This window comes from Moschus berezovskii, chromosome 14, assembly GCF_049115385.1.
Source record: "Moschus berezovskii isolate FMDL1 chromosome 14, NW_MosBer_1.0, whole genome shotgun sequence".
Classification (NCBI taxonomy): Eukaryota; Metazoa; Chordata; class Mammalia; order Artiodactyla; family Moschidae; genus Moschus; species Moschus berezovskii.
The window spans coordinates 31604050-31630612 of record NC_142473.1 but is presented as its reverse complement, the minus strand read 5'-3'; the positions used below and the strand labels follow the sequence as shown (position 1 = coordinate 31630612).

The following is a 26563-nucleotide window of genomic DNA, read 5'->3' as shown; positions in this document are numbered from 1 at the left end:
CTCTGAGTGAACTTAGATGTTGCTTTTAGCAAAAACTTGTGGCAGTTATTATAAATTTGTCCAAACAAAGAAATCATGCTTAAATAACTAACAGAAAATATAACAATGACTTAATAAATAAGGAATCTCAATAAGGATTTCAGTTCAGTTCAGTTCAGTTGTTCAGTCGTGTCCGACTCTTTGTGACCCCATGAATCACAGCACGCCAGGCCTCCCTGTCCATCACCAACTCCCGGAGTTCACTCAAACTCATGTCCATCAAGTCGGTGATGCCATCCAGCCATCTCATTCTCTGTCGTCCCCTTCTCCTCCCGCCCCCAATCCTTCCCAGCATCAGACTCTTTTCCAGTGAGTCAACTCGTCGCATGAGGTGGCCAAAGTATTGCAGTTTCAGCTTTAGCATCAGTCCCTCCAATGAACACCCAGGACTGATCTCCCCTAGAATGGACTGGTTGGATCTCCTTGCAGTTCAAGGGACTCTCAAGCGTCTTCTCCAGCACCACAGTTCAAAAGCATCAATTCTTCGGCAATCAAGCTTTCTTCACAGTCCAACTCTCACATCCATACATGACCACGGGAAAAACCATAGCCTTGACTAGACGGACCTTGGTTGGCAAAGTAATGTCTCTGCTTTTTAATATGCTATCTAGGTTGGTCATAACTTTCCTTCTAAGGAGTAAGCGTCTTTTAATTTCAGGGCTGCAATCAGCATCCGCAGTGATTTTGGAGCCCGAAAAAATAAAGTCTGACACTGTTTCCACTGTTTCCCCATCTATTTCCCATGAAGTGATGGGACCAGATGCCATGATCTTTGTTTTCTGAATGTTGAGCTTCAAGCCAACCTTTTCACTCTCCTCTTTCACTTTCATCAAGAGGCTTTTTAGTTCCTCTTCACTTTCTGCCATAAGGGTGGTGTCATCTGCATATCTGAGGTTATTGATATTTCTCCCAGCAATCTTGATTCCAGCTTGTGCTTCTTCCAATAAGGATTTAGAAACTATTAAAAAAGAAGAAAATGAAAATTCTAGAAAAGCACAATAACTGAGATGAAAAATACACTAGTTGAGTTCAAGAGCAGATTTTAGGTGACAGGGTAAAAAAAAAAACAAACCCTAAGGAACCGTCAAAAGAAATAATCCAGTCTGAAGAACGGAGAGAAGACCATTTAAGAAAAATAGTCACAATCTTTGAAATCTATGAAACAAAATCAAGTTTACCAACGTATTTATATTGGGAATTCCAAAAGGAAAGGAGAAAGGGACAGGAAGAATATTTGAAGAAATAGTGGCCAGAGATTTTTAAAGTGTATTATAAAACATCAATTTATGGTCTCAAGAAGCTCATTGAATCTCAAGTAGGATAATTGCAAAAAGATCTACATCTAGACACATCATTGTCAGTTTGCTGAAAGACAAAGAGAATCTTGAAGCAGCAAGAGAAAATTGACTCATCACATATGGGGTAAGAGCAATATGATTTATAGCTGGATTCTCAAAAGGAAAAATGGAGGTGGTGGATTGACATGTTTAAAATGCCGAAATAAAAAACTGAACCATAAATTTTGGATCTAGCAAAAACATCCTTTTAAATGAAGACAAAATAAAGTCATTCCTAAATAACTATTAATAAAGACAGAGAGTTTCTTGTATAAGCAGATCTGCTGTTATAAGCCATCCCAAAGGAAATGCTCAGAGTGAACGCAAGTGATGCCAAACGGTAGCTCATAGCCACAGGAGGAAATGAAGAAAACCAGGCAAGATGAATGTGTAGGAAATGAGTATATAAATATAACTTTTCCCTCTTTTATTCTCTTAATTTCTTTAAAAGGCATAAAATGACTTAAAGTAACTGAGACACTATTTCTGGATATCTAGCAGAGATTGACGGAGAAGGCAATGGCAAGCCACTCCAGTATTCTTGCCTAGAAAATCCCATGGATGGAGGAGCCTGGTAGGCAGCAGTCCGTGGGGTCGCTAAGGGTCGGACACGACTGAGCGACTTCACTTTCACTTTTCACTTTCACACATTGGAGAAGGAAATGGCAACCCACTCCAATGTTCTTGCCTGGAGAATCCCAGGGACGGGGGAGCCTGGTGGGCTTCCGTCTATGGGGTCACACAGAGTCGGACACGACTGAAGTGACTTAGCAGCAGCAGCAGCAGCAGAGATTGATGTAAGTATCTAAAGGAAGTTTGAGGAAATGGACTTCTGTTGGAATAACGTTCTATATTTTACCTGAATCAAGTCAGCATTAGTTTGAAGCAGACTGTGATAAATTAAGATGCATGTTATAATCCCTAGAGCTTCTACTGAGATAAAAATCAGTCCCATACTTTGAAGGCTAGTACTTAGAAGTCACTTCTCAAATGACTGTTGAGAAAGTCGGCTATAACGCGAAGGAAGGAGAGAGAGTTGGTAGCTACCATAAGGAGATACAAGGGGATACATTCTAGTGCATCAATGAGGGATTAGTTTTGTGTGAGAAGAGAGGAAGTGGGTAGACACAGAGTTGAAGACTGGTAAATTTGCTGAAGTATTTGTGTGAGATTGATACTTGGGAGATTAAGATTTCGAATCTGAATACCTAATCACTAATTTTTAAGAAGTAAGAAAATCACTTGTATGCCGAGATGAGATCTTGAAACAGCGACTAGAGGAAATGAAAGAGATGGCTGTGGGAGACAAGTCGAAGGATCTATAGGCAGCTTGAACAGGCTGGCAGCTGTTGACCTTAATTAACTTTGCTGTGGCTTGTCTTCCGTGTTTGTTAGCAGTTCTTGGCAGCTTAGATATCGGAGTGAAGAACATAGATGGTTGGTTTGATCCAGAGTTTTGCATGGTTACTTGAAGTGATGAATAATGATGCTTGAAAGTTTCTGATCTAGGTGTAAATGTTAGTGAGGAACTTTATCCCAGAGTCCTTGGCTAATCAAAACACGAAACTGCTTAAATAGTAGTTGGCTCCTAATTCCAGGTTCAGTTTCAGATTTGCTGAAAGAGTTGTAGTGAGCTTACCTTTAGTGGCATTCACACCATATCTGGAATATTTTCTTCAGTTTCAAGTACGATGTTGAACATCATCAGGACACCTTCATTTAGGAATGTGACAACAATGGGGAGCACTATTTGCAATTGTTGGAGTAAAGAGTAGGTTAGAGAAGTCTTTGTGAAGGAAGTAAAGCTTGAACAGAGTTTTCATGTATGAGAAGTTTGCTGAGTCAAAATGACCTTTCCAGAGGGATAATGTATATAAAGACTCTAAAGCGTATAACAAGTTGGTGTATTCACAGAATCAGAACTAGTTTCTCAGAGGATTAAGTGGTTTTAAGACTAGTGGTTTTCAGGTTATCCCAAAAGTTCTAAGGGTTATTTGGAAATGTGTAAGATGCCATCTCTGAGAAAGAAGTTATGTGAGGCAGAGCTAAAGAGTCATGCTTTGCCCATAAATATATTCAGCCTACTCCCATGTTTCCCTCATATTCAACAGGAGCATCTCTGCTTTTATACCCAATATGCCACATAAAATTTCATTTAAACAAAAATTAAATTGATTTCCACATAAAATTTCATTTAAATAAACTAGTCTGTGGCCACTAAAAGTTTCTTCCATTATTAGATGATAATGAGCTATGGGAGAGCTTTAAGCGAGGGCCAGAATTCAGTTTGACTTGTTTAAGAAAGGGTATTTTGATGGCAGTATAAAGATATATTTGAAGGAGAGGGGTCTGCAAGAGCACTTAGAAGGCTACTGCAGTAAAACAGATGAGAACTGAGAATTGTCTGATGAGTAATGGCCATGGGGATAGAGAAATGGATTATAGATAGAGTTAAAGTGGCATTATTAGTGGTTAAGAATATGGATAGAGTCAGACTGCTGTGATTCAAATCCCAGTTCCTCTACTTACTGCCTTTGTAATAATGGGCAAATTTTTTAACCTCACTGCCTCTGTCTTTAAAATGAAAATAATGATAATAGTAATACTAATGGTGATGATGATGATGAAGACACCACATTTGTGGGGTGATTTGGGAGAATGCCATTGAAACATGTATATTATCATATGTGAAACGAATCTGACATGGTTGGGGGTTCCCCACCTCAACACTCTGTGGATTCAAGAGGCTGTTCCTTCTGGAAGTGTATAAATTAGCCTGGGATAGAACCTGCACGCTGAATTTACTAATTAAGAAATGAGAAACCAGAACTATAAAGGTGGCATAGAAATGCAAGAAACCAATCTTAAGTAATCTTTTAAAACTTTGAACAGAGTTACAGATTTTACCATTTGTGATAAACTGGTATATATAATTTAACCAGAACCAAAAGAAAATTAGTATTGTGTGAATTCTGAAGCACTTTCAACATGTTGTAGAAATAATGTGGACTTTCTTGAGTTTTACACATTCGTAAGTAAATGGTCTGTATCTCGTGCCTTTGTTGGTTTTCTGTGAGCTGTAGTTTCTGGGAAGTGAGCAGCTCTCATTCCTGTAACTCTTGTAATCCAGTCATTCGTGTGCCTCCTTCATGAGGATTCAGTGCAGTTGTGGTGCTGTTATCCCTCTGATAGGAACTCTAACTCGGTGTAAAGCCCCAAAGGTCTGTTACTTATTTTTATTTTATATTGTACTATATTTTATTTACAGTGTTGTGTTTGTTTCAGGTGTATAGCAAAGTGATACAGTCATATATATATATATATATATATATATACATATATATATATATGAATTAACAAAAGCAGTTCCTGTCTTTTGATGGGGTGTTCATGGTTTATAACATAAATGGCATTATTTTGAGAGAGGGATAACTGAGGTATGGCATTGGGTTTTTTTTCTTTTTGCAGCCTGAGGCAGTTGTAAAATAACTTAATGTCGCTTTTTGCAACTGTGTATTCTATATATTTTTTCATTTGGTGAAATTTTAACTGTTAGTGTTTTTGGCATTGTGCTTTGTACCATTTATTAAATAAAAAATTTAAAAAAAAAGAACAACAAAAAAAATAAAAATTGAGATGTAACTAACATGACATAAAATCATGTGCAATAATTTGAGAGACAGTTGGCAAAGAAATTCAAACCACTAACAATAAAGTAAATAATGTGTGGGTCATTGGGCTTAGGCTCAAAGGGGTATAAGGCAAGTGAGATCAGGATGAATGATCGTAAACAGAAGGAATTTTAAACACTAGAGATCTAGATGAAGTTAAAAAGCAAGTGTGTTGGGCATAACAAGATCAAAGAGATGAAAGTCTGAAAGTGTACCTAGTACTGTAGCTACTGTATGCATTTGAAATGTATTAATAGATAGTACAGCTGAGGAACTGAACTTTGAACTGAATTAACATTTAAAAACTGAAGCAGTTTTAGGACAACTCAGAGAGTTAGCCAGCTTCAAAGTTGACCACCCAAGTCCATCCTCTCTTCTGGCACCAACTGCAAGTTCAGGAAATTCCCAGTACCACCCTCACCTTTGATAATTTGCTAAAAGTACTCACAGAATTCACTGAAAGCTATTTAACTCACAGTTACAGTTTATTACAATGAAAGGATTCAGATTAAAATCATCTGAGGGAAGAAGCACAGAGTCCATGAGAAGTACCAAACACGGAACTTTTGTTTTCGTCTCCCCATAGAATGTCTTACTCTCCTGGTGTTGATATGTGATAGTATGCAGAGTCTTGTCCATAGTGAAGCTCACCTGAGCCTCTGTGTTCAGAGTTTCTGTTTTACGTAGGAAAGGTTGATTGATTGAATACTTACGTGGTTGACCTCAGTCTCCAGGCCAATTGACCCAAAGCTCTCACCCTGAGTCACATTGTTTGTTCTAGTGCGGGCAGCTCACACTCTAAGACTATGTGGGTATGGCCAGTCCCTTGCTAAGTCACCTTGCTAGACTACCTGGTATGACCCAAGGTCCCCAGGCAGAGACACTCCCATGAAGCATATACACCAAAGGCCCAGACCTGTGGAAGCCAAAGGATAAAGCCAGGCTATCACGTTGGGCAAGGCCAGTTCTTTATTATACACAGTGTAAAACATTTTCCCATTGAACCCAATTCTTATTTTGATAAAATTACATTTTGCCTTGACTATTAATGTATGGCTTGAAATGTGGTACGCTGTAAGTGTAAAATACACACTGGAGTTTGAAGACTTAGTATGAAAAAAAGAAGATAACCTCTCATTGTCAATATGCATGTGGTTTACATGTTGCAATGATTATATTTTTGATATATTGGTTTAAATAAAATAAATTCTTTAAATTAATTTCAAAATGAATCATTTTTTTAAAATGTGACTACTAGAAAACCTTTAATTATGTAAATGGCTCACATTTTATTTCTATTCCACATTGCTGATCTAGAAGGTTATATTGAGAGAGAGGGGCGTATACTATTGAAGTTTAGAACTTCAGAGGTATAAAACTGTCAGGCAGAGACAAGTTCAAGGTGTGGCCTTAGGAAACCTGCTGAATTTTAGTGGAGTTATAGGTCGCTGGAGACAAGGTTCAGGTAAATATGAGGTTAAATTATCAGATTATCCTCAAGGCTATGGACATTGCCTAAGCAACTAGCAGACTCTGTGTGAAGCTGTGGACTGTGAAATGAGTTTCACTGTCTTTGATAAGGGGATTTCAACTGCTCAGTAATCTGCCTACAATGCAGCCGACCCTGGTTCGATTCCTGGGTGGGGAAGATCCGCTGGAGAAGGGATAGATTACCCACCCCAATATTCTTGGGTTTCGTGGTGGCTCAGCTGGTAAAGAATCTGCCTGCAATGTGGGAGACTTGGGTTTGATTTCTGGGTTGGGAAGATCCCCTGGAGAAGGGAATGGCTACTCACTCTAGTATTCTGATCTGGAGAATTCCATGGACTGCATAGTCCATGGGGTCACAAAGAGTCGGACACATTGATAAATGTGAAGGCAAAAGAGACAAAAAGGGATTTACCAGATGCCCTCACATGTTCCTAGTATGAAGCTAGTGGGGACTTAAATTTCCTAATTTCATATAGAATACTGTCCTTTTTTTCTTCACAAGGTCTCTAAAGGGCTTGTTGTCCACAGAGAAATTGTTTGGGAGGTGTCAGAACACAAGATACAACAGCCCAACCATGCTTCTTTGCCCCATTAGTTGCTACTCAGCTTTTATAACCCTTCTCAAAATGTTATGCTTTCTGAGAACTCTGCCCTGATTGTGCTAGAGAGTTACTGCCTTTTTCCTTCTTTCTCTGAGCACACCTCTACTGTAGCACTGTTTGCAGTAAGTTTTTCTTTTTTCTTTTCTGTTTCTATGTCATTGACTTACACTTCCGTTCCGTTCCGTCGTTCAGTCGTGTCCGACTCTATGCGACCCCGTGGACTGTAGCCTACCAGGCTTCTCCATCCATGGGATTCTGTAGGCAAGAATACAGGAGTGGGTTACCGTTCCCTTCTCCAGGGGATCTTCCCGACCCAGGGATTGAACCCAGGTCTCCTGCATTGGAGGCAGACGCTTTAACCTCTGCGCCACCAGGGAAGCCCTGACTTACACTAGACTGAGTAATTCAGACAGTAGTCTCTGGACTGATCGCTTTTTTCGGTGGCTCTTTTGCCGGATCCCCCTTGTCTTCCTGGCGTCTCAGTGTTGGAGTGCTGCCTGGTTCAGTGGCTTGGACTCTTTTCTTCTGTGCACATCTATCTACTCGCTTGTTGGTTTTTATGACCCATGCAACTGCTGACTTCCAAATTTTAAATCTCTAGTCTGACTTGTTTTCTGAATTCCCGGTTTATATACTCAGCTGTTTGCTCGATATCTCCCCTTGGTCTGATGGACCATATGTCTTACCATGTGCAGACTGAACTCTTTTCCATTCACCAATTTTTTCTTTTCACCAGCTTTGCTCTCTCAATAACCGCAACTCTGTGTATCTAGTTCCTCACACCAAAAGCTTCTGTAGAGTCATACTTAATTTCTCTTTTGCTTTCATACATCAGGCCAAAGTGTCAGTAGATCGTGGTGACTCTACCTTCAGAATGTATGCTGAATCTGGTCACTTACCACCACCTCAACCAATACCAACCTGATCGAAGTCATAGTCATATCTTGCTGGGATTACTGCAGTAGCCTTTATCCAGTCTCCCTGGATCTGCTCTGATTCCTCTCTTGCAGCTAGAGTGATTCTTTTAAAGTAAAAGTGGAATGTTCCCACTCAGCTTTCTACTTCTATCAGCTTTCTCTTCTGTTTGGGCTTCCCTGGTAGCTCAGCTGGTAAAGAATCCGCCTGCAATGCAGGAGACCCTGGTTCGATTCCTGGGTTGGGAAGATGTGCTGAAGAAGGAATAGGCTACCCACTCCAGTATGCTGGCCTAGAGAATTCCATGGACTGTATAGTCCATGGAGTCACAAAGAGTTGGACATGAATGAGCGGCTTTCACTTTCACTTTTTTCCATCTGTTTGGAATAAGTGCATAGTCTATAAACCTGTGTTATGTGGTTTCCAGCAGCCTCTGTGACCTCAGCACCTCGTACTCTCCCGCCTTTTCTTATTGACATCTCTTTCTTGTTTGTTAAACTCTGGATATGTTCTCACTTTAAGGTCTTAATATATTTCATTTCTTCTTCCCAAAATACTCTCCCCAGATATCTGCATGTCTCTCTTGTCTATTTCTTTCAGGTCTCCTATCAAATGTTACCTTATTAGAGAGGACTTCCCTGGTGGCTCAGATGGTAAAGCATCTGCCTACAATGTGGGAGACCTGGATTCAATCCCTGGGTTGGGAAGATCCCCTGGAGAAGGAAATGGCAACCCTCTCCAGTATTCTTGACTAGAGAATCCCATGGACAGAGTAGCCTGGTAGGCTACAGTCAGTCCATGGGGTCACAAAGAGTCAGACACGACTGAACGACTTCACTTCACTTTGCTGGCCATACTGTCTGAAATCTCACTCTTCCTATTGGCCCACTACTCTCTAGTTCCTTCTCTGCTTTATTCTTCTTCTTGGTTTTTATTGACAACAGATGTATATAAAGCCTCATAAACTATAAGCCTCATAAGAGTAAGGACTTTGTAAATTTTGAGCCTTGCTAATAAACAGTACTTAGAATGGTTCCCATAGAGAATATATGCCTATTAAATATTTATTGATCTGTTGAATGAAACACAAAGTGAATGAAAGAATGTCACTAGATCGCAGATCTTATCTGTGTGTTCACTTATCTGTGTGTTCACTGTTTAATGCAGTGTCTAACAAATTTATTTCATTGTTTCACAAAGATAACCAAGTCAGACATGGAATTTTCATGTTATTCCATACACATTGTAGCTCAAGGAGTTTTTGACATGGAAGGAAAAATACCTTTTTGTTTTCTGGATAACAACAGAGAAAGACTTATTAAAGACTATGAATTCTAAGCAATGTAATTGGCATTGCATTGTACAGTTACTAAGTCGGGTCCAACTCCTTGCAACTCCAAGGACTGTAGCCCTCCAGGCTCCTGTGTCTATGGGATTTTCCAGGCAAGAATACTGGAGTGGTTGCTGTTTGCTTCTCCAGGTGATCTTCCTGACCTCGGGATCAAACCTGTGTCTCCTGCATTGACAGGCGGATTCTTTATTGCTGAGCCACAGGGAAGTGCTGAAGCAATGTAATAGGCTTCAATAAATGGTTATTGAATGAGCATTTATTGCTCATTCAATTGATTTATTGAAATGATTATTGTATACTGTTTGGCACTATATTATAAAGGGGCAGCCATGACAATGTGGGTCTGTTTAACTTTACAAACAGAACTGAGAAACTGGTTACTTTTGTAAACCACTAAACTCATAATTTTAAATTTCCACAGTATGATTTCTTTAGATATACATCCCCAGACTTCCTATTTGAGACCATGAAGTCATAAATCCAGCACTTTATCAAGAAAAGTTTCCTGAATACCAGGCAGAATTCATAGGCATTTAAAATAAATTATTAACTTAACAGTACTGTGTTGAAGTGTGTATGATTTATTATGGACATTCTCAGCGCCTTAAAAATAACATTTCCTAAAGGTGCCAACATGTATGGAACCCAGAAGTTCTCTTATGCTATGGGATTCTCAGACACCAACAGAGTAGAAAATGGAAAAGACCAAATTGTATAACTAGAGGCTTTACAAATAGCTGAGAAAAGAAGAGAAGTGAAAGGCAAAGGAGAAAGGGAAAGATATACCCAACTGAATGCTGAGTTCCAAAGAATAGCAGCAAGGGGGAGATAAGGTGCATTGTTCGTTTTCTTCTTAAATGAACAATGCAAAGAAATAGAGGAAACAATACAATGGGGAAGACTAGAGATCTCTTAAAGAAAATTATAGATACAAAGGGAACATTTCATGCAAAGATGGACACAATAAAGGACAGAAACGGTAAGGACCTAACAGAGACAGAAGAGATTAAGAAGAGGTGGCAAGAATACACAGAAGAACTGTATAAGAAAGGTCTTCATGACCTGGATAACCATGATAGTGTGGTCACTCACTTAGAGCCAGACATCCTGGAGTTTGAAGTCAAGTGGGTGTTACGAAGCCTTAGTGCAAACAAAGCAAGTGTAGGTGATGGAATTACAGTTGAGCTAAAATCCTAAAAGATGATGCTGTTAAAGTGCTGCATTCATTATGCCAGCAAATTTGGAAAATTTCCAAATTTGGAAAACTCAGCAATGGCTGCAGGAGTGGAAAAGGTCAGATCTCATTCCAATCCCAAAGAAGGGCAATGCCAAAGAATGTCCAAACTACCACACCATTGTGCTCATCTCATATGCTAGCAAGATAATGCTCAAAATCCTTCAATCTTGGCTTCAGCAGTAAGTGAACTGAGAACTTTCAGATGTACAAGCTGGGTTTTGAAAAGTCAGAGGAACCAGAGATCAAATTGCCAACATCCACTGGATTGTTGAAAAAATAAGAGAATTCTAGAAAACATCTACTGCTTCATTGACTACACTAACGCTTTTGACTGTGTGGATCACAACAAACTGTGGAAAGTTCTTAAAGAGATGGGAATAGCAGACTGCTTTACCTGCCTCCTGAGAAACCTGTATGAAAGTTAAGAAGCAACAGTTAGAACCGGACATTAAACAAAATGGTTGTTGACTGGTTCAGAATTGGGAAAGGACTGCATCAATGCTGTATATTGTCACCCTGCTTATTTAACTTACATGTGGAGCACATCATGCAAAATACCACACTGGGTGAATCCCAGGCTGGAATCAAGATTACTGGAAGAAAATTGACAACCTCAGATATGCAGATGATGCCCCCCTTATGGCAGAAAGTGAAGGGAAACTAAAGAGCCTTTTGATGAAGGTGAAAGAGGGGAGTGAAAAAACTGGCTTAAAATTCAACGTTCAAAAAACTAACGGCATCCAGTCCCATCACTTCATGGCAAATAGATGGGGAAAAAATGAAAACTGTGGCAGATTTTATTTTCTTGGGCTTCAGAAACACTGCAGGTAGTGACTGAAGCCATGAAGTTAAAAGACGCTTGCTCCTTGGAAGGAAAGCTATGACAAAGCGAGACAGCATATTAAGAAGCAGAGACATCACTTTGCCAACAAAGGTCCCTGTAGTCAAAACTATGGTTTTTCCAGTAGTTACGGTCAGATGTGGGAGTTGGACCATAAAGAAGGCTAAGCACTGAAAAATTGATGCTTTTGGACTGTGGTGCTGGAGAAGGCTCTTAGAGTCCCTTGGACTGCAAGGAGATCAAGCCAGTCAATCCTATAGGAAATCAACCCTTAATATTCATTGGAAGGACTGATGCTGAAGCTGAAGCTGCGATACTTTGGCCGTCTGATGTGAAGAACTGACTTATTGGAAAAGACCCTGATCCTGGGAGATTGAAGGCCAGAGGAGAAGGGAATAACAGAGAATGAGATGGTTGGTTGGCATCACTGACTCAATGACATGAGTTTGAGCAAACTCTGAGAGACAGTGAAGAACAGGAATCCTGGCTTGCATGGGATCATAGTCAGACACGACTTAGCGACTGAACACTGAACAGCAACATGTACTAGATATTAGGTGTTACATGTGTTGTCTTGCAGCCTCCTACATGTTTGAGAAGAACACTATCATGTTGTTTATTTGAATACACTGCTATGTGCTGGGTGGTGGCTGTTGTAACATGCTTTTCTTATTTAATCCTCACAGCATTCTATATATTTTTATAACTAAAATACTATTTTAGTTATATAAATTAGTTTATGTTTATATTAGTTATATAAATTATTTACTCCCTTTGGTTAGAAAAGCTAGCTGTTTTTTAAGGCTTTATTGACAAGTCAGTAAGTATTATGGAATTTCATAAGATAATCTATTTCCTTCTCTAATTAATTTCCTATTCATTGTTCTTCATTCTTTTGTTTTATTTTCTTAATATCAGACTTTTTAGCATTTATATTTGCAACCTGCCCAAAATATGAGGGAGCTGCCTGTGCTTAATGGTTAAAAAATTGCAATTTGATGACTTCCCTTTATTGCTAAATATCCATTCATAGTTGTTGTCCAGCTGTCTTGCTGATTCTATCATGACGTCAAAATAAATGCCCCAGAGAATGAGCAAAAGGTGCATTTTTACGTGGCTCCTATATTAATATTTTTGAGAGTTTTCTGAACTGTTTATTGTTAACCTTCTTTGGAAAATGAACTTTTCTCTGACAAAATGAAGCTACTAGAAAAATAAAGATATTTTAATCATATTTAAAATATTTAAGTTATATAAAGAGATTTTTAGTTCATTTTTGGAATTAAGGCATAGTAATTCAGTGTGCTTTCAAACTTTGATATTCTGGTATTTTATGGGCTGGTGTGTGTGTGCGCGCGCATGAGTGCACAGGCACGTGCATTTATGGGGGTAAGGAGGGGGAGAGAGATTAAAAATAAAACCTGGTAAAATATATACAAAATTTTTCATCGTAACCAGTTTTTAAGAAATATTTGCTTTCTTTTTTCTTGGCCGCCCTGGGTCTTCGTTGCTGCGCACGGACTTTCTCTAGTTGCGGCGAGCAGAGGCTCCTCTCTAGTTGCAGTGCTTGGGCTTCTTATGCAGTGGCTTCTCCCTGCAGAGCACAGGCTCTAGGTGTGCGGGCCTCGGTAGTTGTGTCACACAGGCTTAGTTGCCCCACGGCATGTGAGATCTTCCTGGACTAGGGATCGAACCAGTGTCCCATGCATTGTGAGGTGGATTCTTAATCACTAGACCACCAGGGAAGCCCCATTGTAACCATTTTTTAAGTATATAGTTCAGTGGGGTTAATTATGTTGATATTATTGTGCTACCATCAGCACCATCCATCCACAGAACTCTTTTCATCTTCTAAAACTGAAACTTTGTACCCATTAAATAACAACTCCCCATTTACCCCTTTCCCATCCCTTGGCAACTACCATTCCCTTATAAGTAACCATTTTAAGAAATTTCCCATTTAATATTACTTCTTTTCAGAAATATGAATATACACATGTATACCCTCATACGTGTTTGTATTTCGTCTTCCTTACCACACAAACGGAAGCACACTATACATATTATCCTAGACCTTATATGGAATTGTGGATGGAAACCTATCCATGGACTAAGAATCCCTGGTCTAGATGAATGAATAAAGAAGATGTGGTATGTATATACAATGGTATATTATTTAGCCATAAAAAGGAATGGACCTGAGTCATTTGTAGTAATACGGATGAACCTAGAGTCTGTCGTACAGACTGTGAAGTAGGTCAGAAGTAAAAAATCAGATATTGTATATTAATGCATATATATGGAATCTAGAAAAATGGTACTGATGAACATATTTTCAGGGCAGGAACAGAGATTCAGAGCTAGAGGAGAGACTTGTAGACACAATGGGGGAAGGAAAGGATGGGACAGATTGAGAGAGTAGCACTGATATATGTATTACTACTAAAATAGGCAGCAGTGGGAAGCTGCTGTAAGCACAGGAGACTCGGCTCAGTGCCCTGCAGGGTGGTGGTGGGGTAGGCGGGAGGCTCAAGAGAGAGGGAGGGATGTATACTTATGGCTGATTCACATTCTGTACAGCAGACCCTAACACAACATTGTAAAGCAATTATACTCTGATTCAAAAAAGAAAAAGAACCTCTGGTCTAGAGGAGGAGGTATACATGTTGAGAAACAGCTATACTACAGTTGCTCACTGAGTTACAGAGATATATGGACTAAATGCCGTTTGATATAAAATATGGACCAGTTCTTCTAGGACTTCCCTGGTGGCTCAGACGGTAAGGCATCTGCCTGCAATGCAGGAGACCTGGGTTCAATCCCTGGGTCGGGAAGATCCTCTGGAGAAGGAAATGGCAACCCACTCCAGTACTCTTGCCTGGAAAATCCCATGGGCGGAGGAGCATGGTAGGCTACAGTCCTTGGGGCCGCTACGAGTCGGACACGACTGAGCAACGTCACTTTCACTTTCTTCTAGGGTAGATGAGTATGTTAGGGAAAGCTTCAGAGACATCATTTTAAAGAATGAACTAGACTTGGAGCCTGCAGATTATGCTGGGAATCAGAGAAGAACCTCTGTATTACAAAATTAGCTAACCCACCTTGGCTAGTATATTGATATAGCATGAAAAACATTTTTTCTGCATCTGAGAAGTCTGAATGACATTCTTAAAAGGCGTTTTAGGATATTTGGGATTCTGTTTTGCAGGCTGCCTGGGCTTATACTTAGTCTAGAAGTATTTTTTTAAGAAACTATAAGAAAACAAATCCTCCTTTATACATTAATGTGAATAGACCTCATATCAAAAGAATGGCATGTTTTTAATAACCTTAACATAAACTATGCTTAGTTTACAAACTTTGTTAGTGGTAAATTAAAGAGAAAAAAAAGTAGTTTTTATAAAAGTTTATAGTCTATTCTCTGATTGTTGTTCCTAGAGTTAATCTATAATTAATGAGCATCCATCACATGCAGAGGTCTCTTTTCTGTGTAGTAAGGAGGCATAGGAAAAAACAGAAATTATTCTAGCCGCAAACTTTTAGAACTAAAGCTTATCTTGTGGCTGTGTGTCACAAAAAAATTGTGTTTTCTCAGAACACTGAAGCAAAAGGTTTAGTATTTGGGATAGACGGGAAAAAATAGTATGCATTTTGTTTTTATACCTTCAAGAATACTTGGTAATGAGTAATTCCAAATAATTATTTATCTTGGTTGCAGTGGTAGTTCCACAAATCTATACATATGATAAAATGATGTAGAAGTATACACACATTCCAACCATGTCAAATTCTGGCTTTTGATATTGTTCTGTAATTATGTAAGATTGAACTATTAGAGGAAACGGGGTGAAGGATACATGGGATTTCTCTGTACTATCTCTGCAACTTCCTGTGAATCTGTAATTATTTCAAAAGAAAAGGTTAGGGGAAAAAAGCTTGCTACTCTGGCTGTCATTTTTTTGCGGTGGACCGGGGCAGAATCGGGGGTACTGGTTAGGAGAAGTATTCTGAGGTTTTGCAGCAATCCAGAAGGGCGATAATGCCTGTTGGACTCAGTTGGTGGCAGTGGAGTAGGGCACGTATAGGGGTGAGGATAGTTGAGTTCTGGAGGTGTCTTGACAGCAGGGTTTATAAAATCTGCTGATGGACTGGATGTGAGGTGTGGGAGAAAGAGAAGGAAAGACAGCAGCAGGGTTTTTGGCCTAGACCACTGGAAGGATGAAGGGAAGAGATGGTAGCGAGAAGCAGCAACAAGTAGAGAAGCCTGGTATGAGGTAGTTGGATTCTTGTCAAGGAAAAACAAATAACAAGCCCTCTTCCTCTAGTGCCTGGCAGCTCGGGGCGTCCAAGGGTTAGGGACAGTGTGATATTTAAGTGAGCGCACTCTTGTTAACCTGCTACCAGGCAGCTGGGTTATCTTGGCCTCGCCTTGGCTCTTTTGGAAAGAAGCATGTGTTTGATAAACAGAAGTTGTTTCCATGGGTGTAGAAAGAAGAAATGATAGAACCGAGTGGCACAGCAAAGAACTGCTAGCTGTGGTGAGCCTGGAATGGGCAGAGATCCTTGCAGGTAGCCACCTAGCTTAGCACACAAGCTGCCTTTTCCTCATTCTAGACTGAGTTATTTCTTCATCATGAAAAATGAAAAGTCTCTGCCCTCTTGCTTGACCTGCTGTCAGGGTATGTTCATTTTCAGCTAGTGTTTGGGTCAGTTACGAATCGTAGACCTAGCAAACAAATGGAGACACTGTCTGTTTATAGTGGAAAAGTGACTTATTTTAAGAAATGTTGGCTCCCCACCACTGCCCCATTAGTGGCATGCCTCTGACACTCCAGTGAGCTGGTCTAGGGACGTTAAGACTGCCTTGTGTGTATTTTTGCTCTTTGAAAGGTTAGAATCTAAATGTACCACAAGATATTTCTTCTTGAGTCAGATTGGGACAAAATTACAAGCAGTGAATTCTGAAGCAAACTTTATAAATGCTGGTGCTTGAATACTTTTGAAACTTCAGAATTCATTCCCTCTGCTTCTAATAATATACCCTTCATGAGGTATATAAATCCCTTAGTGTCACTAACTTTTTTTTTTTAACTTTGTAAGGAGAAACAGATAAAAAAGATTATAGAAATCCGGTGCCAAGTGATTTATGGTGATTGGAAAGTGAGAAAGAGAACTTAGACTCCTTACGTTTTTGTTGTTTGTTTTTATAGTTTTTATTTAGTAGATTTCTTGTAATAAGAGCTAGAAAATAGGAGAACTGTTTTCTCCTTCTAGTTGAGAGTCACCTCATCTTTGTCAGGTTGAAATGGTTGAAGTTATGATAGAGAATACCTTTAAATTTGCAGATACAGCGGGAACTAAGTAGATTAGTAGTTAATTGATGGTGAAAAGGGGTTTACCTTTGTCTAGACTCGGGTGAGTGGGTGGGGGCACGAATCTAGGAATATAGGAAGCTTAGTGTCCTAGCAGGGTGGGTTGCTTGGGACTAGTGATGTGGGTGGGATCTTGCCCAGTATTTTGGAGAACTAGCTCACTAAGCTGTCTAGAAGAAGCAGAACAACTCTTTAGAGTTCCTTGCAACTGCGTTTCTCCTGACAAGTTTCAAAATGTGTTTTACTTTGAATGTTAAAGTGATTCAGGAGCTGTTTTGTTTCATTTGCCTTCTGAAATTACCCCAGTGTGTTTTCCAGCACTGTGACTTTGTGTTAAGTCCAGGCTGGCCTCCTGTTCTGGGTTTCTTCGCTAAAAGTTAAAAATCGTATTTGAACTGGAAGAATTTTTGCTACTTGCCTATGGAGCTTTCATGAACATAAAGCAGCCATTTGTCAGCAGGCAGCTGAAAGGCAATTTCAGCAGGGACTGCAAACCACTGCAGGCTGTTGGCTTCCTGGCACACCCACTAGACCCTAAGGTTTACACTGAAAAGCAAACTAACAAGGACTGTGGGTTGGTAGGTGGGGGGGAGTAGTGGTAATAAGATGGGCAAAAATAAAAGCAGAGGCTGAAGTCTGAATGACATTGAGCCAGTATGAAGATCCTGTATGTGGGGAAGAACACAGCACTCCCAAAGAAAACTTAAACATCAAACACAATGGCTCAGAAAAAACATCTGATATTTACAGCTAACACATTTTTTAAAAAGTAAATTGTGTGTATCTTCTTTATATTCCTAGCTACAGGGATACTTTATATTCATAGCTATAGGATATCTTTAGGGAAAGAAAGTGAAAGTGTTAGTTGCTTAGTCGTGTCCAGCTCTTTGCCACACCATGAGCTGTGGCCTGCCAGGCTTCTCTGTCCATGGAATTCTCCAGGCAAGAATACTGGAGTGGGTTGCCAATTCCTTCTCCAGGGGATCTTCCCAACGCCGGGATCCAACCAGGTCTCCTGCATTGCAGACAGATTCTTTACCATCTGAGCCACCAGGGAAGCCTTCGTTAGTGAAAGTGCTATATAATTATAAGCTGTTTTACCCAGTGTGCTGTCAGATACCTTGTAACCAGAACCATGTAACACTGACAGTTGGTGTATAATAATAAAAATCAATTTTGAGCACTTCAGTATCCTGAACAAAGATCCTTACGATCTGTTAACCAAACGCTGAAATAGCATTTATGTAGTATTGAGTGGAACTTTTTTTAAAAAATAGCTTAAAATAAAATGTCTTTGGAAGTTAAAATTTTGTCATATATGATAACTCTTAGTCAAAGTACAAGTGTATTCCCAAATATGCTGTTCTTTCTTTGGCCATAGCATGTATAACAGAATTTATTTCTGTTTAGCAGATCAAGAGATAGAGATATTGGCAGTATGAATGATTCACCCAAGGACAACCAATGTGTCAGTCTAGAGATAAAACTGAACTAGTCTGCATTCCAGCAGCTCCTGGCCTGTGTAACATTTTTGAGAACTTTCCAATCATTTTAGGAAAGCAAAGTACTTGGAAAATATAAAGAGTTTTTTTTAATAAAAGAAAATCACTTATTTTGGAAATTGCTAAATTAATCATTCTGTTGTGTTTAAGAAGCTCTTTGATGTGTTCTGGTAATTAGTATTTACTGCCAGATGAATGTCTCCTGGGCATTTTAATTAATGGGTGGCTTGGCCAAATGAGCTTCTGATGGTAAACCTTCATAAGGGCTTATTTTTGTGTTTCTCAAGAATAGCTGTCTCTTCAAAGCTCTTTAATTAGAGTTTAGCAGCTGAAACGCATTATTAGAATAATTAGGCCTTGGATTAAGAGCAGCAGTGGGTCAAAGGAGCAGGTACTGTTAGAGAATGGCCTCTGTCAGTGGTGCGTGGTGTCCACTTCTGATGGGTGTCCAGTTCTTCAGCAGCTTGTGTTCACTCCTTGTCCCTCTGAGGCTTTTGTGTTGTTTGAAGTTCATTTGACAGATCATACCAGAAGCCTAAACATACCAGTGTGTGAGCTCATTTATCACCACCTCCAAACTCTGGTGGAAAGCTGTATCCTAGTCCTTTTAATATCTAAGCTAAAGTCTTCTTATTTTCTCTTTATTTCTACCCAGTTGGTAATCTTGGCCATAGTAATGATTGTTTTTGAGGGAAATGCTTCAAAGATTTTGTGTGTGGGTCATTGATATCTCTTAACAGTTATAGCAGCTTCTTTGAGGAGTCTTTCTTAATAATTTAAATAAGCTACTTATAACATTGTTCTTAAAATTACTGTTGTGTTTGGTCTCCAAAGTTTTGTGTTCTTTGTGGTCAGAATGTTGTTCGAATTGTTTGAGAATCTGCTGTGTAGATTATCTTCTTTAACCCTCTTCCCCTATTTCTTGTCCTAAGCTCTTAATCTTGTTAGTCTTTACTAGAGCGTATATTTTATTTCAGAGTTCTTCTCTGTGGTGAAAGAAAGAAATATCTACTGGTCCCATGGGGGTTTGAGATGGTGCCAAAACAATTGGGTAGTGTTACTGAAACTACTATTAGAAAACAAACAATAATATATTGACACTTATGTTGTCTAATTTTTCACTTTCCACTGTCTCAGGATGCTTATGATGGCAAATGCATCTTTTCCCGAGCTGGATCAGTCGGTTTAAGGATAGTGCTGAGAGGCTATTACGGATTTCAAACAGAGCAAACTGTGTCACTAACGTTTCTAATCCCATCAGCTGTCATGACCCGTATTTGTTGTTAGATGAAGAGCTGGGTTAGGATATGGACGTCATTGGTTTAATATAAACCTACTGCCTTGATTAGAAAAAGTTATAGAACTTATGATATGTATCAACCAATTCCTTTTTAAACATAGTAGATAGCTTGATTTAGAGAGATACAAAGTTTATCACATGTAAATTCTTTTGTTGTACTTTAGTTAGCAACATAGCCAATGAGATTATTTCATTTAAAGTGGTAGAAACTTCATTTGGTTTTGTATTGATGTTATCAGTAAAGCTTCATAACATGGTTTTAAAATATTTGGTAAGCACAATAAATGCACATGTAAAGATGCAGGCATATTGCTGTACATTCCAGAGAATAGTCACCAAATACATACATTTTTATGTCAAATTGTAAAACTTGAGAGCAAAAGAGATATCAGCCTGAACAGAGTCCTATATGAAGCAGGATTTCCCCCCTTAGTAATGACTGATTTCTGTCTGTTCTCTCCTACAATGATTGATTACTGTGACTCTGCTTTTTGACTCACTCTTTAGCACAGGAAATATTGCTGATACTGATACTTATCTCATGTGCATGTTTGCTGTGTATGTGTAAACTCTTGCAACGGAGCTATGAACAGGAAGGTGTTGGGTGTTACGGTCCTTGAAGAAAACCATTACGTGTGTCCCTCACGACTCTCCCTTTCTTATGGTAGGGTGAGTGTACCCTTATACACATATATGTAATGGGATTTATACTTAATGGAGTTTGGGTGCTGATTACTAATGAATTTTATAGATACAAATCAAAACTGTAAGTGCATTGTTTTCCATTCGTTTGTTTCACTTCTTTGACTCACTCTTGTGCTGGGCCCACTTGCGACCCTCCTTCTGTCCAGCTTTTGAAATTATGCCAGTCCCCAGATGAGAACTGATGGTATTCTTCTTTGGCACAGACCACCTGGTGGCCCATGGCAGAATGGCAGAAAAGGAGGCCCGTCGGAAGTTCAAACAGATTGTTGCAGCCGTGTATTTTTGTCACTGTCGGAACATTGTTCATCGTGATTTAAAAGCTGAAAATTTGCTTCTGGATGCCAATCTGAATATCAAGATAGCAGGTGAGAAGTGTGCTGAGGATGTGCAATAGGAATAAAGGAGCTTTTCCTTCAAGGTTCTTAAAGCAGAGGATTGTCTTGTTTCTGTCTATTCAGAAAGAAGTATTGTGAAAAATATTGTGTGTGTGGCTTGAAAATTAATAAACTTTCAAAATACACTTATGTAAATTTTTCACATAGTTTCTGATGCAACTAAGTTGGGGAGAAAAAAGAAAAAGTGATTTTTAAATAAGGAATACAACATAGAATAAAGTAGTAAAAAGACCCCATAAAACGGTATGCCCACCCTCACTTGAGAAGGTTGATTTGTGTCATTGCTGATACAGAGCATGCTTATTCTTACGACTGTGGTTTTAAGAATAGATCTTATCATGGTTTAAAGGCAGTCCATCTCTTTTCATCCTCAAGTTTCCTTCATCTGCTCATCTGACGGTGCCTGAAAAATCACTTTTCACTGCCTCGGTCTCCTCATACTTCAGTTTTAGTAAACTGCCAGCATTTGCCTAACCAGTGCAAGCTCACCACCTATTGATAGAAGAAAGTGACTGCAATCTATATGGAAACTATAGATATGAAGATAAGCCAATTTTGTTTTCTGGCAGTTTTTGGTATTACATTTTATGTCCCTCATCTCCCAGATAAAAAAGGAAGGGAGTCTCATATAGAAAACAGAAGTGTAGCTAGAATATGACTGTCTTGAAAAACCTGAGTAAGAAGCAGTTCTAAAGGTTTCCCTCCTTAACCAGATGGTAATTCAGAATTCAAGTTTGTATTATACATGAGAGGTCAGAGTACCTGTATGTAGGTTGGTGATTCTTCTGACAGTTTCTTTTGTGTACATAACTGCCCACTTTCTAGGCTCTGCTTTTACATCCTTGGAATTTACCTAGCCTTATATTTATCTGAGTTGGACTGATTAGAACGTTTCAGCTGTGAGCCTTTTGAGTTCTATATTTGCTCAATATACAGTAGACAGGAATTAGATACTTTCTTTTTCTTACCTTTGCCCTTATGTCTGTTTTATATTCTTTAATGCTCTCTAGATGCTGACAGTTCTCACAAGGCTGGGCAGGGGGAAAGGCCTCACAATTTCAAACCCTCTTTTGTCATTATTGTAGCTTCAATTGAACGAATGATAACAATACCTACTAAGCTTCACAATCCTTAAAAGTATAATAAAATGTTGTGTTAATAATCTATTCTGTTGTAACAAATGACTGCATACCTTGTGGCTTGAAGCAATATAAGTGTATTATCTTACAGCTCTGGAGGTCCAAAATCTGGACTGAGTCGTGTGGGGCTGAAATCGAGGTGGGGTAGGACTGGCTCCATCTAGAGGCTTTTGGGGAATTTGTGTCCTTCCCTTCGTCAGCTTCTGGAGTCGGTCTGTGTTCCTTGGCTCCAGCCCTTTTCTCACATCACTCTTCCGCCTCTTGTTTCCATTGTCACATCTCTCACTCCTAATCTGTTCCCCCTTTTTCCCTCTTGAAAGGACCCTTGTGATTATGTTGGGCCCTCCAGGATGGTCTCTCCTGCTCAAGATCCTTAACCTGGTGACTTCCATGGTGGTCCAATGGCTAAGACTTCACACTCCAGTGCAGGGCCCAGGATCCACCCCGGTTAGGAAACTAGATCCCACAGGTTGCAATGAAGATGGAAGATCCCAAGTGCCACAGCCAAGAGCTGGCACAGCCAAATAAATGATAAATAAATAAAGTTTTTAATGAATAAATAAATGACGTTTTTAAAAAAAAGATCCTTTTTTTAAAAAATGAAGTTTAAGATCCTTGACCTAATCATGTCTGCGAAAGTAGGTAACACATTCACAAGTTCCACAGATTAGGACAGGAACATCTTTGAAGGGCTGTTATTCAGTTCAGTTCAGTTCAGTTCAGTTCAGTCGCTCAGTCGTGTCCGACTCTCCGCGACCCCATGAATCACAGCATGCCAGGCCTCCCTGTCCATCACCAACTCCCGGAGTTCACTCAAACTCATGTCCACAGAGTCGGTGATGCCATCCAGTCATCTCATTCTCTGTCGTCCCCTTCTCCTCCCACCCCCAACCTTTCCCAGCATCAGAGTCTTTTCCAGTGAGTCAACTCGTCGCATGAGGTGGCCAAAGTATTGGAGTTTCAGCTTTAGCATCAGTCCTTCCAATGAACACCCAGGATTGATCTCCTCTAGAATGGACTGGTTGGATCTCCTTGCAGTACAAGGGACTCTCAAGAGTCTTCTCCATCACCACAGTTCAAAAGCATCAATTCTTCGGCAATCAGCTTTCTTCACAGTCCAACTCTCACATCCATACATGCCCATGGGAAAAACCATAGCCTTGACTAGACGGACCTTTGTTGGCAAAGTAATGTCTCTGCTTTTTAATATACTATCTAGGTCAGCCAGCCACAAATGTCCTTGTAGGGCTCTTTGGATTGGTAATTAAGGTAGTGAGTAAAAAAATGCCCAGGTTTTCTGCTACAGTCTTATTCTACTGACCAAAGACCAAGAAAAAATTGTTATGCTTTTTTGTTCTTGATTTTGAATTTAGAACCATTTTGGTTTAGTTAAGGGCAATTTGCCCTAGAGAAGGAAATGGCAACCCACTCCAGTATTCTTGCCTGGAGAATTCCATGCACAGAGGAGCCTGGTGAGCCCAGTCCCTGGGGTCACAGAGTTGGACTCAACTGTGTGACTAACACACACACATACACAAACACACACACACACAAGGGCAATTTGTATGGCTTTTAATTTTTGCATTGAAAAGCCAGGTGTTAAAGCAGGGATTGGTGACAGCTGAATTTAGAGTCCCTACTGACAAATATTTGGATAAGGAGATTTTTTAAAGCTTTCTTTAGTCACAATATGAGTTTCTACCTGCTGGATGTGTAATTATAGACTCCTAGGGACGCTGGCATTCAGCTTTGGGCTGTGTATTAATACATGTATTTTGGCACGATTTTTACTTCATTCACCTGAAGTCTCTGTTTTCAGTATTTGTTTTCCCCTCAAAGCAGAGAATAAATGCGCGCGTACGGTTTCGTGCTCTTCTGTTATCGGACCTGGTCTTTGCGTTCTTTCCTGCATGCTGTCTGTACGCAGTTTCTCAGTCATCGCCTAAGCTTCTCTTCCTACACATGAATTCGGTAGAATGCCCATTCTCACCTCCCAGGCCTTCTCTGAGTTCAGTGGGCCAGAGGGAGAAGTGCTTCTAATTGAAGCTGACCACAGCATGACTAGTTTTGGAGAGGTATGTTGGATGGTTGTGACGAGACACAGATAAGTAATGAAATCAGTTTTTATTCTCAAAGCCCAAAGTAACTTTTAGATCCTTGATCTTTTCAATAGTCTTTTTGACAAATTATTGTAAATCTTGGTAAGAAAGAACTACCATATAAAAAGAAACACGTGAGAAAGAAAGGAGGATTTTTTTTGTTTTATTTAAAATATTGTTAGTCTTAGGCACCTCATTTAAAAAGAATCATATATGTTATAGTAGAAAATTAACATAGAATTAATAAAAATTCAGATTAGGAAATCTAAGAAGTTTGTTTTCCTTATGGCAGTATTTATGTAGTGCTTTTTTTTTAATTGGAATATAATTGCTTTACAATGTTATGTCAGTTACTGCTATCCAAGGAAGTGAATCAGCCATTTGCATACATATATCCCCTCCCTCTTGAATCTCCCTCCCACCCCTTCATTCCGCCCCCTAAGTCATCAAAGAGCTGAGCTCCCTGTACTGTACAGCTGTGACCCACTGGTTGTCTGTTCTGTGCATGGTAACATATGTATGTCTACGGTAGTGTGGATATGTCACTGCTACTCTCCCCGTTTATCCCACTCTGCCCTTCCCACCCTATGCCCACATGTCCATTATTTATAGCTAGTGGTTTTGATGAAGAGGTCATGTATCCTGTTCAGAAACAGAAGAATAAGTTGCTGTAGGCATGTTTGTGTTTGCAGGAGTTTGTTTACTTTTTCTGTGAAGTAATGTGACAGTTTACATGTAAAATTCTTGGTACTGCTGTAAAAATCTAGTAAGTATGAAAGCCTGTATTTGCCCTCTTCAACAGAGTATGTGTTTCCTGGACACGAGAGGTAAATTTCAGTTACAGGCATTAAAAGATTCAACATCAGTCCATGGTTTAAGAGTTTTTGTGATTGAACTCTTAGCTATGAATTTTTGTTCTACGCTAGTTCTAGAGAGAATGAAGCCCAGGTGAATACTTTGTTGTCTTTCTGCTTTTAGAATTTAAAAAGGCTTCTTCTTAATGCTGGTCACAAACCTATCTTCTGTAGGATTATTTGAAAGATGTTTCTATCATTAGCAATCCAGAATAAGCATTGATTGTTTTCAGAATAAAGAATTTTATTTCTGAAAGACGGAACTGCCAAGTCTAAGAATTTTTAGTGGATATCTAAAATCTTCATGGTTCTTAACAAAGGCTTTATGCTCCACTGTCCTGGAACAGAGAAAAGAAGGCTGAGGACGTGCCCCCACCCTGAAGAATCTGCAGTCTATTTGGGCAGCAGATGCATAGACAACAATGAGATTATCCTTTATGTATATAAAAAGGGGGCTTTCCCAGTGACTCAGTGGTAAAGCATCCACCTGCCAGTTCAGGAGATGCAAAAGATGTGGGTTTGATCCGTGGGTTGGGAAGCTTGGGAAGATCCCCTGGAGAAGGGAATGGCAACCCACTCCAGTATTCTTGCCTGGAGAATTCCGTGGACAGAAGAACCTGGCAGGCTACAGTCCATGGGGTTGCAGAGTTGGACACGGCAGGGAGGCCTGGCGTGCTGTGGTTCATGGGGTCGCAAAGAGTCGGACACGACTGAGCGACTGAACTGAACTGAAGGGACTGAAGACAAGCACATATAAAAAGTACTTTGCAAGGCATTTTCACACATATCGTTTAATTTCATATTTGGCATACAAGTATAGCTTGTTTAGAAAACTAGAGTTTCCGAAAGGCCTTTAACTTGCTAAAACTTTGAATTTCTTTTAAAGAGCACTCATGCAAAGCCCTTTCTTGTATAGAATTCCTCGTTGGGAAAAGAACAGGTTTCTTGGTCTCTAATCTTTCTCTTTTCTTGCCTCAGATGTGTGAGGACCACACAGGAGCAGATGCAAGACGGGGGAGGCCCAGCATGTCTCCCTCAGCACTTCCTCATATCCCTGGGTGACAGCATGGTCAACAGCTACCCAATTACAGTTTGATACAATAGCGAAAGATGTTACAAAGCACGTTGTGATTCATTATCATGTTAATTGTATAGTCCAATTACCACAGAGTTTAGAGGATGAAGAAACCACTTTAGTTTGCAAAATTCCCTTAGATAACAGCTGCCATAGGGACTGTCAGCAGATCCTGTGTACAGTTTCACTGCCACTGCCTTGCACAGACCTGTCCTACAGTGGGTGCTCAATAACTTTGTGGGTTTGAACTTTATATAGCAGTGATGAGGACAGAATCATCCTTTTGAGAATATAGCCCTTGAAGTGAGTCTTAAAGGATGAGCAGACTTCTTTAAGGATAGGTGTCGAGGAGAGAACGCCAATAGAATCACCAAATGTTAATAAAGCACGTACTGTGTGCAGACCTTGGGGATACAGCCGCAGGTAAAATAGTCCCTTGGAACTAACATTCTGATGGCAGAAGATAGACGGTAAACGCATGAACAAATGAGGTCTCATAGGGCTTCCCTGGTGGTCCAGTGGTTAAGACTCCACGATGCCAGTGCAGTGATGAGGGGGGTGGGGGTTGGTTGATCCTTGGTTAGGAACTGAGATCCCACATACCGCAAGACCCAGCCAAAAAAAATTTTTTTTAATAA

The 26563-nt window shown here is 39.7% G+C and overlaps 1 protein-coding gene across 4 annotated transcripts in view; it reads left to right on the top strand.

Moving 5' to 3' along the window:
- Positions 1-26563, top strand: part of SIK3 (SIK family kinase 3) — a 280096-nt gene that overhangs the window by 177918 nt on the left and 75615 nt on the right. For all 4 annotated transcript variants that reach the window (XM_055423075.2, XM_055423073.2, XM_055423074.2 and 1 more), the window contains exon 4: positions 20567-20728. In XM_055423075.2, the coding sequence (XP_055279050.2) occupies positions 20567-20728 (162 nt within the window). The remainder of the gene's footprint in view (positions 1-20566; positions 20729-26563) is intronic.